Here is a 16,525-nt window from a genome sequence, read left to right as displayed (position 1 = left end):
CCAACCGCACCCTGTCATGCATCAACAGGGGCATCACTAACAGGTCCAGAGAAGTCTTGCTCCCCCTCTATGCGGTGCTGGTCAGGCCGCAGCTGGAGTACTGTGTCCAGTTCTGGGCGCCGCACTTCAAGAGGGACATGGAGAACCTGGAGAGGGTCCAGAGAAGGGCTATTTGTATGGTTGGGGGCCTCCGTGGCCAGCCCTATGAGGAGAGGCTGAGGGACCTGAATCTCTTCAGTCTCTGCAAGAGGACAGTGAGGGGGGATCTTGTGGCTGCCTACAACTTCATTGGGGCCACCAGCAGGGCCTCGGGGAAAGTCTGTTCACCAGGGTCCCCCTTGGAGTCACCAGGAACAATGGCCACAAGCTGAGGGAGGACAGGTTTAGGTTAGCTATTAGGAAGAACTACTTCACTGTACGGGTGGCCAGAGCCTGGAATAGGCTTCCCAGAGAGGTAGTGCTCTCACCTTCCCTGGAAATCTTCAAAAGGAGACTGAACAGGCACCTGGCTGGGGTCTCATGACCCCTCCCACCCCCAGTGCTCCTTCCTGCCCATGGCAGAGGGTCAGACTAGATGATCTGTTTAGGTCCCTTCCGACTCACTGATTCTATGATGCTGCAACACCATAGTTGAGAATCATTACGCTAGATGAGTGATTTTCAACCTGTGGCCCTCAGACCCCTGGGAGTCTACAAACTATGTCTAAAGAGTCCACAAAAGATAACCATGATCTATCAAAAGTACGTGATTACCCACCCTTATAACTCAAAGTGGTCTGTACCACCATTCAGAATTTTTTTAGGGGTCCATGAACAAAAACAAGTTAAAAACCACCACATTAGATGACTCTCAAGGCCCTTCACAATTCTTTTTTCTAACATATCTACATTTTAGTAGTAAAACATATTCAAAAATAAAAGTTGGTTTGAACTGGCCTTGCATAAGTGAAAAAATGTTCATGATACAGAATATTTCAGAGGATTCAAGTATCTTTACATAAGCCAGAAGAGAAACCCCCCTATGTGTGGACACCCAACCCAGCCATCCTGGCTACACACCCCATCATACACACATCCCCCAACACCTTCCTACACACCCCAGACACACACACACACGCACCTGCCCCACATCCCACCCCCATCATACCCACACAAACACCCAACACCCTCCCACATACCCCACCATACCCCCACACACAAACACCCACACCCCACACACAGATGCCTCATACCCCCCACCCGTACCCACAAACACACCCTACACCCCAACCACATACCCCACCATACCCACACAATGCCCCCCATACTCTCCTACATGCATCCCACACAAATGCCACCTATACCCCCCTGCTCTCCACCCCCATATAATAAACACAAGTAAGACTTCATTTTGAGTTATTATGCAATTGCCTCTATATGCACTATACCAGGATAGGCAAAATATGGCCGGTGGGCTGCATCTGGCCCACCAAGCAGTTTCATGCAGCCCGCCGTGCCCACCAACAAATTGTGCCCTGTCCAGCCCTTCCGCCCGTAAAGGTGGGAGTGAGGCACCCACATGTACACACAGCCCCAGACATACCCTGTTGTGCCTCACTCCCACCCTCAAGGGCGAAAGGGAGCAGCCCAACTAGCTTGCAGCTCCCGGAAGGGGCTGCTGCAGCCCCCGGGGACCTGCTCTGCTTCCCCAGTCTCCTGCTGGGTCCCGGCAGCAGGTAGGGAAGCAGCAGGGGCAGAGCTGCAGCTGTGGGGGGAAGCGCAGAGCGTGGGCCCAGGGCTGGCAGCAGCGCAGAGCTTGGCTGGGCAGTGTGCAGCTGACGGTGAGTGGAGGGTATGTGGGGATCCCCTCTGCACACTCCCCCCATGGTGTATAACCCTGGCAAGTGGTGGCAGTAGTAGCAGCAGGCAGGGTGCTTAGGGCACAGGTGCCTGGCAGAGCATAGCTCTGGCCAGTGCTGCACATCACAGCAAGGGCTGCATCTTTTACTGGGCCATCTATGAAACTATCTATATCCCTGGCACTCCCTGCCACTCAGGAGCAGCCCCTGCACTCACCAGGCATGGGAGAGAAGCCCCGCACACTGGAGCAGAGTGCCTTCCCCACCCCACATGGGAAGGTGCCAAGGTCTTCTCTCCCATGTTGCACAGCCCTAGGGGGGAGGGGGGAGCAGACAGTTCCAGTACCTGGGGCTTCTCTCCCATGCCCAGTGAGTGCAGGGGCTGTGCCTGAGTGGTAGGGAGTGCTGCCCCTCACTGCGATGTACAGTGTGGGCCGGAGCTGTGCCCCAAGTGCCCCACCTGCTGCTGCTGACCCAATGCAGGGGCGGGGGGAGAGTGTGGGGGTCCCACACCCCCCGCAAATGCCACATAGCCACACGCTGCCCCCAACATGCCCTAAGGCGCCTTGCACACACAGCCACACCCTCATATCCTCCCTCACACACATCCCCACCCCTCCACAATATACAAAACTAAGAACTTATTTTTGAGTTATTATCCACACTGCCCAGTTGCATTCCTGTAAATCAGTTATCGGATCAGTATTGGCTGATACTGTTAGTTAATAATTGGCTATTGGTATTGGCCAAGGAAATCTATATTGGTGCACCCCTAGTGGACACAAGGCTGGTCCACAGACTGGATCAGGCTGACGGACCCCACCTCCCCTTCCTTTTTTCCTTCTCCAGCATACCTGATCTGACTGTTGCTCCAACAGTCTGGGATCCACACTGCATGAGGTACAGGTCCCAGAGTGGTTGGAATAACTGGTGCAATAGAGCCAGCAGCAGCTGCACTGTACATGGTGGCCACCCTGAGCCACTTGGCACCTGCCCTGGGACACATGCCACACAGAATGCCCAACTCCAGCCAGCCTGGGATGCACACTGTACATGGCTGCACGTGTGCAGGCACAGAACCCAGACAGGCTTGAGTGGGCACCCCATGTGACATACTTCCAAAGCAGCTGAGACAGGCACCACATGTAAAGGCAGGGCTGCCTCCTCCCCTGTCTCTAAGTGCCTCAGCACAGGGGCTCTGCAGAGGGGAGCAGTTGGCTGGGATGCCAGGTACCTCAGCATGGCAACTCTGCAGTACGCAGAGACAAGGGAACAGGCAGTCCTGGGCTGTCTGCTCCTGTCTCCTGATGCCGCTCCCCCTGTGCACCAGCCAGCACATGAAGCACCAGGACATGAATAGCACATGAAGCACCAGTTAATTTTGTAAAACAATATATATATGTAGCTTTATCCTGACTGAAGAGCAACTAGAGGAAAGCTTCTATTTCATAAAAAGAACAAGCATCAGCCTGTGTTTGTATGTTTTATCATTCTCCCACAACTTGTAAATGACAGATGATCTTTTAGACTGCTAGACTTTTGGGCACACAGTAGGTTTTCCAGTATGTTTGTCCAGCAGCTAACGTAATGATGCCATAATCAAGATGGGTCTACGGAAATAAAAACTATATTATATGCTGCTATGTTGTCAGTCTTCTTGTCTATCGATAACCCTTGATACTACATTTTCATGCTTACATTAATAGTATGTTCTTTACAAGAAGAATTTTATAAATGATGCTTAACACATTGCTGCTGCAATATATAAAAGTGAAATATTTACAGTTCTCCAAAACAGTTCCCCAAAACATATTTAAGAAACTTTTATGGAGGAGATGAACATGAAATTTCAATAGTTAACTGGAATACAACTTGAACAAAAACTGAATTCTGCTTTAATCAGATAGGATGATTTCTTCTCTTTTGCATATTATTACTTTTCTTTCTTTTCCTCACTCACAAGCAAGCTGTGTCTACTAAGCAGTGAGTAGAGCGTCTTTCAAATGATAATATTTTTTATTAAAAAAGCAGGATGACAAATAGCAGACTAGGGCATGAAAGATATTTGGATGTTAATAAAAAAACAGAGTTCTAGGAAATCTCATCCTGTAGATCTGTATGGTACACCATCTTATGGAATGAAAATTGGCTAAGAAAGAAAAGAATAATCTGGAATGGGACAGGAATTTTTGGCTCCTCAAATATTAAATTTAAGCTCTGGAAATAAACCATCCATTAAACAAGATAATACTGAGTTGAGAACTGAAATATACTCATGAGGCTAAAAAAAATAGCATCTTACAAAGAAGTAACATCTAGGCAAAATTTTTATATGCATTCTAAACTGCCTCAATAAATTTCAACACATAACAGGAAACCAAATACTAATTTTGATATCAAGCTTACCAAAACTTTAAATCTAGCCGTTTCTCTTTTTTTTTTTAGCAGATGAAAATCTGAATCTTCCTCTTATTTCTGCAAACCCTACACCTAGCTAACAGTCTGCTAACTGAGGTAAGGTGTATCATTTTTAACGCACAACTTTAAGGTGTGAAAGACATGGCTAGAAACGTTCTGAATTTGTCAAAGTCAACATATGACAATAACTTTGTCAAAAATCTTCCTCATTTTCCTTCTATTATACTTCAGTGTTAGAATGTCAATTATGGGGTAAGATTTTAAGTTCTTTGGGTCCACAGATACACTAACTCTGTATTTGCAGATTTTTATATTCAGACAGACGCATCACATAAGCGACGAAGTACCATGGTGACAGGAATGAAAAAACAGTCTTAGGCTGTGTACAGGTGTTCAGTTTCTACAGGGAGAATCACTGTTCTCCCACCATTGAAAGTTATTCAGTGCAGATATTCAAGTTTATTCTCCTGGAGCAAAAATGGCCATTCCAGGAAAAAATGCCTGGCAAACAAGTAGAAATCACTCCCAGGAGAATTTCTCCCTGGAGACTGAACATCTTCAAACTTTTCCCCAGCAGCAGCAAAATGGAGAAAGGCCCCCATATCTTCCAGAGACCAGGGTCAACCAGGAGGGGAAAGGAGGAACACCCACCAGCTGTTCTCCCCCCGTTTCTCACATCAGTTACCAGCGTGAGAAGACAGGGCCTTTGCCCTGCTCCTCCTCCTGCTTGGCTTGCAGGTATTGGGAGCCAAGTTCAGGGAGCAGTGTTGTCCTCTGTCTGCTTCACCTAGTCCTCCCCAGTCCCTCTCAAGTCAGCTGGAAGAGGAAGGGAAGCCAGATAGACTGGGAACAAGGCTTGGGGAGGCAATCTCATGGGTAGCAAGACAAAGCCCTCTCCTGCTCCTCACAGTTGGGAGGATTTTTCCCCCTGCTCTGTCTACTCAGCTCCTGGACACTAAGTGGAGGAATAACATTGCAAGCTCCCTGCCTGCTTCTTCCAGAGACACCAGGGTGAGAAGTGGGCAGAGGGCTTTGCCCCACTGCTCCAGTCCCCTAAGAATGCGAAGACTGGAGCAGCCCAAGCTTTCCCCAGACTAGGATCACCTGATCTGAGGGAGATGAAAGTAGCAGTGGAGAAGGAGCAGTTGCAGAATGACTAGGTATATCATTTCTAGCAGTGGAAATTTTCCACTGCCTGAAATGAGCATTTGTACATGGCCTAAATTTTTCTATGCTGTTCACCTAATTCAATCATCAAGTATATTTTTTCCTGTGCCTATATGGCCAGGACAACCTAAGTAGCCATTAACATTGGTGAAATTACTTTCATCATATTACCAAAGCAAAAGTAGTCCTCCCATGCAGTGATATGCTAATAAACAAAAGCAAAACAACCCCCCTAGAAGATTACCTTATCCATTTATACAAAGCAATTTTTCCATTCATTGGATCTATATTCACAAATGTTTTTTGCAGATACTAGAGCCAGCAGGGACCATTAGACTCATCTCAGTTTACCTTTTATCTAATAGAAACCACAGAATTTCACCCAGTAACTTTTAGAAAACGCATGTTTAACATTAGTCATTGAGTCATATAGTTACTATTTGCTTGTTGTCATGGATGGAGTGCGAGATTTAAGAGGCAACCTTTACAAGTTTTTAACATGCCAATTTCCCTTATTTTTCAAAATGGAGTGGAAGGGGTTCATGTTAAGCATTGACAAGAGGGTCTTATACAATTCCCAGTGAAATAGAGCATTTTCAGTTATATCGATGACAGCTGAAACAGTTGTCAAGAACTGTTAAATAGCATGTATAGGAAGTTGGGACCCTGATTTTAAAATAGGAATTGAACAGGTGGCATTATATGTTTTCCCAAAGCTAAAGTCTGCAACTTATAGAAGCCAAACTATAGGTTTAAAAAAAATAAAACAACTAAAGAAGTTTTTAAAAATTACAGATCTTTTTTTTTTTTTTTTCAAATTGCTGCAGAAATTAAGGGATCTAAAGAAGTCTAAAAAAACCCACCCTAATTAATAGATTATATACTTAAATCAAAACATGCAGATTTTTTATTGAAATATAAAAATCGTTTACATCTCAGTCTTCAAAATTTGAATGAGGCATTGAATGAACAAACAGTTCAAATAACTTAACCATCAATGAAACGTTCAATCATCTAAAAATTCATTAGAATTTTCTAAAAGCTTGGGTGAGGGGGAAATCCTCAACAAGATAAATCTTAGTAGCATTATGTTTTAGAGTAGCCTCCAGTTTTTACAAAGTGACGGATTACACAATTCAATGCATCTTCTCCAATTCCTGAGATTCTATAAATTAGGCATCCAAAAGTTTTCAGTACCAACCATCCCCCTTAACTTTTATTGATAATCAGAATTTTTGAGGCTTTGGCCTTTGATGCCACTGCAGCCTTACTTAACAAAGGCTTTGAAAATTTCTAACTTCATGCCCTGAGAGACTCCCTAAAGAAAGCAGCAGGAGTCCCAAATTAATTCCTCCTCTTGCTTACATCCTAAATGTTTTAAATGTCTTCTCTGTTACTTCTTCACACTTAAACATGGTCATGCAAGTGGCTTTTATGTCATTTCCTCAATAAAAATATTGCTATTACAGCTGCTCGGTTTTACTTAAGATGTGGAACTACTGAAAGTGATGAGGATTCAATACTGCACCATAGTTACAAAAGATGCAACCAGTGCTGTCTGTTTAAAAAAATGTTAGTAGATACCATGTAACAAAAATAAAGAAAGGAAAAACACAAAACAAAAAAATCCATCACCTGGTAATGCTGCCAGCCTGCACAGCCACTGAGCATCTAAAAGGCACTCTCTTCTCAGTATTGCAAATCTAAGGCAACAAAACTGTTCTTTGGAAAAAAATGAGTTCTGTCCATCCACCACAGGTTTTGCAAGAACAACCTTCAGGGCATGTGCCTGTCAGTCAGCACAACCAGGAGCTCACCAAGTCACTATCAGGCATACATGGCTAATGAAATCATTACAGACTACCATCCCACTACTCACATTTGTTTGAATGCTAGTAGTGCTTAGAGAGCTCAATTGGGATCAAGGCCGCATTATGCTGGAGGCCACATAAGCATATGTAGAAGCAGTCTCTGTCCTCAAGAGCTTAACCTCCAATTAGGCAAGACAGACAAAAAACAAATACATAATACAGAGGCAGAATGTTGTTGGTAAACCTCAGTCCTTCGTAGAAGGGGCCTGTCTTCCCCACCCATGCACAGTGAACAGCTGCCTCCACAACCCTCTTCTACCACTGCCCAGGTATGTCTTGTCCAACTTATAAAAATCAAAGGCAAGAACTAAAAGGCTCCCAATGCATCTAAAAACCAATATAATGCTGCACACAGCAAACCACAGCTGGCCACTCCTACCCCCAGTACAATACTCCTTTGGTTGCTCTTCCCCGAGGTGCTGGAGGAAGCAGATGGCCTATTGCCCCTATGGTTTCAGAAGCTGAGAGGTGACAGAACAAAACAGCTTTTATTCAGAGAGAACATTTCTTCGTTGCCCTTCAAAAAAAAATTCTTAAAACCTACCTGCTCCAGAACAGATTCCACTGACCATGCACCATCACATCTTTATATTGCATGATCCTGAACTGCTCCAGTCTACTTCAGAAAGCAAGTCCTTCAGAAAGGGGAACATGTTACTTGTTTGGAACAAGCCTCCACTGTACAGCACTATATACACATTTGGCATTTTACCAGCTCTATTACTGACAAATACAATACAAAAGCTCTGTTTCACTTAGTCACTCCCTCTTGCTGGTAGTCACTGGTTCAATTAGAAACTCCCTCTCCCTTTTCTGACCCCCTTTCATCCTCCCACATTTCTTACATTATTGTCCTCCTCTTTTTCCAAATCCTATAGAAAGGAAACAGCAGCAGATACAACTGGATTTGAAGGCAGCATCTCTGTTCAGATTAAAAGTTAACTGATTTATTCAAAGAGCTTGCAGGAGTAAACAAGCTCACCTGTGTGTAAAACAGCAGTTTTGATTATGGAAAAAAAGCCTCATCGCTTCTCAGCCTTTTGGCTAAGATCAAGTGTAAAATAATATCTTCAAATCACTATCTACTCTCAAAGAAACAAAAATGTACAACCCAATCTGAAATGGATAACATTTTAAGGCATTTAAAACCCCTGAAATTGTGCCACGCACAAAAATAATCAATCCAGAAAGCAAGTCAGTATTGATACAGATTTTCTACAGGATTACTGTGTCAGACCATAAAAATGAAGATACTTTTCATGCAGTCAACTTTCACTGTAGTTATCCTATGTGCAAGATGGCACTGTCAAAGATTTTAAAACAGAAAAACCAGTATCACATAGTTATAAGAGGAGTGATTTTTATAGAACCCTTTAAGATGATATGCTACTGCTTTTTGAATCAATATCTAATAAATATACATAAGGTTGGCTCAAATCTGCAGGGCAAACCGCAGATTTTCAGACACTTACCTCATCAACTGAAACAGATATCAGCTTGAAAAATCAGCATGCCAACAGAATCTCAGTCCCTAAAACACAATATAATTTGGCTCAGCTATTGTGATTGCATTGGGAATGTGCAATGTAAGGCTCTAGTCAGAAATATCTTTATCCACCAAAAGAGGAAGAAACAACAGTTGGCAAGCAGTAAAAATCATATAAATTGCTGACAAAATTAGCCAGTTAAACGATTAGTAAACTTTTAATATTTGGTTATAATCCAAACACAACTCTAAAATATCATAGAGAACCATATTTCTGGCTTGAAGTAACTGTCTAGTTATTCAATTTACAAGAATAGAATTTTTTCTAACTGCTATACCAGCAAAACTTTAATCTGGGATCTTGAAGCCAAGCTCCATTCTCTCACTTGTGCATCACCATCAGTAAATACATTCTGCAATTGAATTATTATTTCTCAGAAAATAATCCTACTCACTTTCCCACAGCTATATTTACCCTGTAATGCAAATCAGAGTAAAAATGTATTTTCAATGGATCAAAGTATAACCACCAAAGAGGAGCAGATACCCTTAATTAAGATGGGGATATTTTTAAAGCAACTTTGAATAATTACAGTTAGTTTCAGACAAAAGCAGAAAAATGTAAACTCTATGAAGTGGTAATTTATTTTAAATAAGCTGTTCTGCTTTTGTTGTTGTTGTTGTTGCTGCTTCTGTGGCTCAGTGCTTTAGAACCCACAAACTGAGAGAAATTAGAAATGAAACAGAACTGTTTGACTAATTAGGCCATTTTCCTGCCAACGTGAGATTGTCCTTTATAATGCACTGCCTACAATTCTGTTCTGAGGCCCAAACTTCTACCACGTTTAAAGAACAGTGATTCTGGTCCTTAAAAGCACCTTCCAGCTCTGAAGTGGAAGGAAAAAAACCCTAAATTTGCATCACATGGAAGCTGTCTCACATGAATCACAAAATCCTGAAGCATAACGGATCTTTTTTGAATTGCCAGCATTCCATGCAATGTCAAAACTGCATACTATAACAGAAATTGTGAATGAGTCAGCAGGGAAGTGGTAAAGGGACCAAAGTGAACTTGCAAGGGTGCCTCTACAAAGAAGGAATGTTCTAAAGAGACCAACAAAAAATGTCTTGCATTCAAAGCTTGTCTAACTTTATCCCAACTACATAATTGACATAATAAAAGCTATCACCCTAAGAAATCTTTGCTTTTCGCTTAAAAGACCAGCTAACTTCATTTACCCAAATGGTTAATAAACAGAAAAATAGAAATATATATTTTTCTTAGAACTTCTGCAATGTTTAAAGACCCTTCCGAGGCTCTGGAATGCTGAGAAAGTTGTAGCCACTGTTCAACTTCCAAGGCATGGTAATCGTTCTGTGCTCTTTCCCCCCACCAACAGTTGCACAGCAGGGAATTTCATTACCACCTTTACACTCAGCCTCTAGCTAGCATAAAAGTAAAGTTCTTGCTATAATTTCAAATTAAGGAGAGAGAAAAATCTTGTACCAGTTCAAAAGAGAAGGACATGTGAAGGATATAAAAAACAAATATAAATAAAAATAAAAAACAGCTCAGCTACAGAAGAAGACTGTAGGCATGAGAGAGTTTCCTAATGATTTTTTGTCACTACAGTTCTGTAGCATGAAAAGCTGAGACCATTCTATAAAATTTAGGATTTTATTGTACTTTTAATAAACTATTAAAGATTAAGGAAGAAAGTGAATCTTGAATTTTGAGGGAAACTTCTAGTAGTAATTTCCTGAGCATTATTAAAATCTGTGCTATTAGAAATGAAGAGTATTTTAGCTGTAACAGTATTTATTCTAACGTTATAGCTATTTGCTTGGCTATGCATTGCTTTGCTGATTTCCTACCAGATGGAGCTATGTGTTTGAGGGATGGGAATTACAGAGTGCAAACCTGTATACCAGCAAAATATGCTAACATTTATTGTGATATTTACCCATACATGTATATAGTGTAATAACATTAGTCTTTAATGATACTTCAGTCCTAAATTATAAGCTTTTTCCATCTGCAGGTGTACTGAAATAGCAGAGCAGTAAAAAAAAGTTCAAAATATGAAAGATTATTCTTTTAAAAGTACGGAGATGTAGTCTGCCAAGGATGAGCTCAAGAGAAGTAAACACATCCCAAGTACAATAATAAGAAAAAAAAAAGAATATGCAAAAATGACTACAGAAATAATCAGTACGTTTTGCAGTGATGAAGCCTTAAATTCCATATATAATAGGGTAAAATCAGGATAAAACTGGAAAACACAATTCTATTTTGTACAATACCTATGAAAGTCTAGAATCTGAAAATTAAGACTTTTTCAGCAGTCTGCCTTGCAAATACAACCTAAACTTCGAAAGACAATCTGTTCTTTCTGATATCTTGATTATATAGAATGCAGTGTTTGCAGCTGGTATTTATTTTGCAGCTGTGCTAGTTAAGACTAAAAACAAAATCCAGATTATTTTATATTTCTGCAGTGATGAAAAATAAAGTTCTTCTGCCACTTAGATAAGAAGGTAACTCTGAATACATAAACAGAAGATGTGTCAAATATAAATAGGCAATTTTACTTTTACTTTCCTCATTATGACCATTAATTGAAAGGACAACTAGACCTCCAAGTGGAAAAAATAAAACGCTGTCATGCTGATCTATGTAAAACTCTTAAAAATACAGAACTAGTTACCAAACGGAAAAGTTAGGAGGCAGTTAGTAATTCTGTTTTTCTCCAATCCAAACCATTATATCTAAAATAGCTTTTAAAATATGTGGGAAGCAAGGGGGGTTTTTTTAGTGCTCTCTATTGGACCAACTGCATAGTTGGAAGACATGTTAGGCAAGGCTACAGGCACAAAGTGACCTTCCTTGGGTCTTTGTGCCTGAAAGCTTGTTTAACATCTCTCCTAACTATACAGATAGCCTAATAAAAGATATTACCAAATAACTCCTTGTTTTGCACTTATTTCCTGGACCATCACAGCTACAACACTCCAACCACACTTTAAAAAAAATGAACTGCTGTACAGGCAAATATAAATTCTGAAAGTTTCCATGAAAAGCCATGAAACTGTATTGGAGAATATTTAGTCAGTTTTAGAATGTATTTATGTAACTTTTACAACCTTCCTACCTTATTATGTGTGCATGTTAGTGCAGAAGGGAGTGGTGGTCGTGGTGGAGAAACAGAATAAAAAAAACATTTCCCATGAGAAAAAAAAGTATTGCCACCTTTGATATTACTGGGGAATCCTGTCATTGTGCACAAGTGCTAAGAAGTTAGCAGTACTTGTTTCTTTCATCAGATCCTGAATAAGCCTCATATCTTACAAGATACTACAGATAAGAAATATTTACAAAACTTCTGAAAAGTAAAGTAGTAACTGCTGGAGAGTAAATCTCACCCTACTTAGAACCTTCTCAAAAACACTTAAATAGGAAAACTCTCAAGAGCTAAGCCAGTAGATTTTTGTGAACCAAAGTATTACATTAGAGTAAATGAGGGCTCGAAAGCAAAATGAAAGAAGAACAGAAAAGACCATAATGAGTTCAGGCTGCACAGATGTGCTGGGGCAGACTGGAGCAATTTAGGATTGCCTTTGTAATTTCTCTGTCCCTATAAATCATAGAATCACAGAAGTAGGGTTGGAAGGGACCTTACAGATCTTCAAGTCCGACCCCCTGCCAGGGCGGAAGGAAAAAAAACTGGGCTCAAATGATCCCAGCTAGGTAGGCATCAAGCCTCCTCTTAAAGACCCCCGGTTGGTTCCAGATCTTAGCCGCCCTAACTGGGAAGTAGTTCTTATAGATGTCTAATCTAAACCTACTCTCCAACGACTTGTGGCTGTTATTCCTTGTTATGCCAGGGGGTGCTAGGGGAAACAAGGTCTCTCCCAAACCCTTCTGGTCCCCCCTAGTGAGTTTACAGACTGTCACCACATCCCCCCTCAGCCTTCTCTTGTGAAGGCTGAACAGGTTCAGGTCCTGCAGTCTCTCATTGTAGGGTCTGCCCTGTGGTCCCCAGATCATTCGGGTGGCCCTCCTCTGGACCCTCCCAATGTTGTCCACATCCCTCCTGAAGTGGGGCGCACAGTACTGGACATAGTACTCCAGCTGTGGCCTGACCAGTGCCACATAGAGGGGGAGGATCACCTCCTTGGCCCTGCTAGAGATGCACCTGTGGATGCACGACAAGGTCCAGTTAGCCCTGCCAACCGTGACCTCACATTGTTGGACCATGTTCATCTTGGAGTCAATAATGACTCCAAGATCCCTTTCTGCCTCCGTGCTCTCAAGAAGGGCATTTCCCATCTTATAACTCTGCTGCTGGCTACTACTGCCCAAGTGCAGCACCCTGCACTTGTCAGTGTTTATGTGCATCCTGTTTTTGCTAGCCCACCCCTGTAACCTATCCAAGTCTTGCTGCAGTCTTTCCCTCCCTACTAGTGTGCTCAAATTTTGGTATCATCAGCAAATTTAAACAGGGTTCTTTTCACCCCATCGTCCAAATCACTGATAAAAAGATTGAACAGCGTGGGCCCAAGGACCGAGCCCTGGGGGACTCTGCTGCCCACTTCTCCCCAGGTTGAATATGACCCAACCACCAATCTTGTTAAGGAGAAGAAACAGGTGAAGTGTATTCATTTTAGAACTGGCCATATTAGGTAGATATCATCAATGATGAAAGAAAATCACAGTGTTTAATATTAATTCACTTTTTATCAGCTTGGGAGTTAGAGAGGGAGGAAGTGTTTCTTCTTTTGCAACACCAACTAGATATATCATTAGCACAGTTAGTTTTATGACTCTTTTCTTGCATTCCTTTCTCCCTCTTCCTTCCTTATTTACGAGCTCCTCCCCATTTCTGGTTAGGATCTGAATTACCATAAAAACCAATTACATACTCCTCTGTTTCCAAATGAATCATTCTACACCTGGAAAACAACAGCTCCCAATGCTGACAACTCTCTGCACCTGCTGAGGAACAATTCAATTATCAGGTGCACTTACAGGTATACACAGCACCCACTGCCTTTGATAAATACGCAGGTTAATAATCTACAGCCCTCCTGGATGCTACTTCATGATGCTTCTATTAGGTCATGTACTCTGTACATCATTACTTATGCTTCTGACACCTCTCAGTTCTTCACTCTCTTATATACATAGCTTTGTTGCAAAAGACAAGTTTGTTTCTCAAATAGGGCTCTGAAGCCAACAGTATAGGAGAAAAGGGTAATTTTCTTTGGATTAGGACTTTTCAACAATCCAGTAAGACTCACCTTATTTTGTATTTGAGAATCTCTTTTCTTTTACGGCACACAGTAATAGGTGTATGCTCCTTGCATTACTTTATCCTCCCTCTTTGAGGGCATCATATGATACATTCTTCCCATCAGCCAAGGAACAGATGCAGTGTTCTCTACAATTCATTAAAGCCACCCCTTCCAAAAGGAGGGAAAAGACTGATATAGTGATAGAAGATGTATAAGCAGGGCTGTCCCCAGGAGCGTGAATCAGGGCAACTGCCCCAAGCCCCATGCTCTGGGGGGTTCTGTGGAGCCACTGCTGATTGCTTCAAGTTCAGCCGCTCGCTACCCTCCCCCACCCACCCTACCGATGGCTGCAACAGCTTCTTCAGGTCCAGACTGGATGGGATCCGAGTGGGGGCAGGGCCCCACGTGGCTGATTTGCCCCGGCCTCGTACCCTGCTCAGGTCAGCTTTGTGTATAGGACTGTTCACTACTGTCATCAATACAGAGGAGTTAAGAGGAAGATAAAAATCTCTAAGATATTTATATCTATTCATTATTGGAGGTATGTGCTAACTTTCATAAAAGGATTCTTCTCTCCACTCTATGAAAAGTGAGGAAGAGACTGTAAATTCACACGCTCCATCAGTCTGTTTTGCGGTTCTTTAAATACGCCACAAGCCCAAATTATGGGACTCCCTAGATTTCAAGGTAGCATTTTGGCATCATCCAGGAATTCTGTGGATGCCAAAAGGTTAACCAGCTGCAGCAGTCAAACAGGCAATAATTAAACATATGCATTATGAATTAACGTGACTATCAAAGCTTCATAGTACACATATGCAAAGACAAGCAGGGAAAAAAAACCTAAGAAAGCAAAAAGGGTCATTTACAACAGTGAAATATTATTCTCTCTGGCATGGGTACACCAATGGTTCCCAACTTTTTTTTATACTATAGACCAGCAAACTCACCAGAAGAATTTTGGTGGACCAGGTATAGAAACAATCTAATTTACATATTTAAATATTTACACATTTAAATATGTAACATTTGTAAATATTTAAAATTTGTACCCGGTTATGGGGTGGGGCAGCTGCGGGCACCAGGGGACCCTGCAGGGGAGAGGGCTGCACAGGCGGTGTTCTGGGGGACCCAGCTGGGGCTGCCCAAGAAGGAGTTCCTTTGCCTTCCCTAGAAGCAAGCAGCAGAGCTGTGTCCCCACCTGCTGCCCCACCCGCATTCCCCCTGCTGCAGGGCTGGGGGTCCTGCCTGGCCCAGTGTGGGCCTGGTACCTGCACAGGCAGCACCTCACCAGGCATGGCCATGGCAGTGGGAGCGGAATGGGGCACATGGAACCAGTCACCTTCCTTTCGGGGGCTCCCCCGCCACCCAGCTTTAACCCTGCTCATCACTGCTAGTGGTGGAAGCCACTACCCTGGGCAGAAAGGCAGGGGTCCGAGTGGGGGGCATGTGCTATGACCCAGCAGCCAACCCTTCATGGCCCAGTACCAGGCCGCAACTCGGTGGTTGGGAACCTCTGTTATACAATACAAAAACCTTCCTATTATAGCTGTACTAGCAAGTCAACTAGTGGATATACACTTTATACCAGCAAAAGGATCTTTCAGACTTCCAATACCAATACATCAGCAAAACCTTACAGAATAGCTTTTAGGTTTTCGAAAGTCACAATTTTATAAAAATACATTAAGAGATTTAATATAACTAAGGTTTTAGATTGTTCTGTTAAACTGATTTCCAGACAAAGGTAATTGCTTTCTACTAATTGTATTTCCTCAGACACTGCTTCACAACAAGTCTGCCCTCTACAGGAAAAAGGGATTAAACACACATTATCTTTATGTTTTCTGCTTCTGCAAAATATATCTTCTAAGAGCAAAGACATTTTTAACTTAAAAACAGAAACGAGGTATTTCTTTCAGCAACAATTTCTAGAGACTTTGAATACTGAATTGTACAGTTAACTAAAAACACAAACCACCTGGGACAATGCAAACTCTATAATCTCCAGCACAGCTATCAAACTGGAAGCTCATGGGCCACATGCAGCTCCAGAGGGGTTTACTTGTGATCATCAGGTTCTCCGTCCAGGCACCACTCCCCGCATTGCTGTCTGGCTGCTCCCATAAAGGGAATCTCCAGGTTCCCCTTCCCCTCTCCAACTTCTACAGACTGCCCGTGCCCTTGGAGCAGGGGCAACTCATGAGGTGGAGGGAACTGTGGACCTAGGGTTTTGGTGGGGGCCAAGATATGTAGACACGAGTGTGGTGCTGTAAGTGTTTCCTCCTGTACAATGGAGAGGAGCCCACGCAGCATGGTCACACAACATAGTAAACGGCCCACACAGGGAAGGGAAGGCCTTAGAGTGGGGCATGGCAGGGGAAGCCCCACATGGCATAACAGGGAGGCCCAGGCAACCTGACATGTGGCCCAGCATGTGTACTGCTTGT

General features: G+C 42.7%; 1 protein-coding gene across 3 annotated transcripts in view; it reads right to left on the bottom strand.

The window, feature by feature from the left end:
* The window catches only part of RBPJ (recombination signal binding protein for immunoglobulin kappa J region), a 105,381-nt gene that overhangs the window by 66,502 nt on the left and 22,354 nt on the right, over window positions 1-16,525 (bottom strand). Inside the window, exons 2-3 of one of the 3 annotated variants that reach the window (XM_019553000.1) lie at window positions 8,767-8,825; window positions 7,839-7,929 (exon numbers count right to left, since the gene is read on the bottom strand). The exons of 1 other annotated variant lie outside the window; for it this stretch is intronic. In XM_019553000.1, coding sequence (XP_019408545.1) covers window positions 7,839-7,891 — 53 coding nt within the window. In that variant the 5' untranslated portion in view covers window positions 7,892-7,929; window positions 8,767-8,825. Of the gene's footprint in view, window positions 1-7,838; window positions 7,930-8,766; window positions 8,826-16,525 lie in introns of those variants that run through there. One more of the 3 variants, XM_019553002.1, reaches the window with a different exon arrangement.

This window comes from Crocodylus porosus, unplaced genomic scaffold (genome assembly GCF_001723895.1).
Source record: "Crocodylus porosus isolate Cpor-Errol unplaced genomic scaffold, CroPor_comp1, whole genome shotgun sequence".
NCBI lineage: Eukaryota > Metazoa > Chordata > Crocodylia > Crocodylidae > Crocodylus > Crocodylus porosus.
The sequence above is the reverse complement of the archived record's forward strand: the minus strand, read 5'-3'. Positions and strand labels throughout refer to the sequence as shown.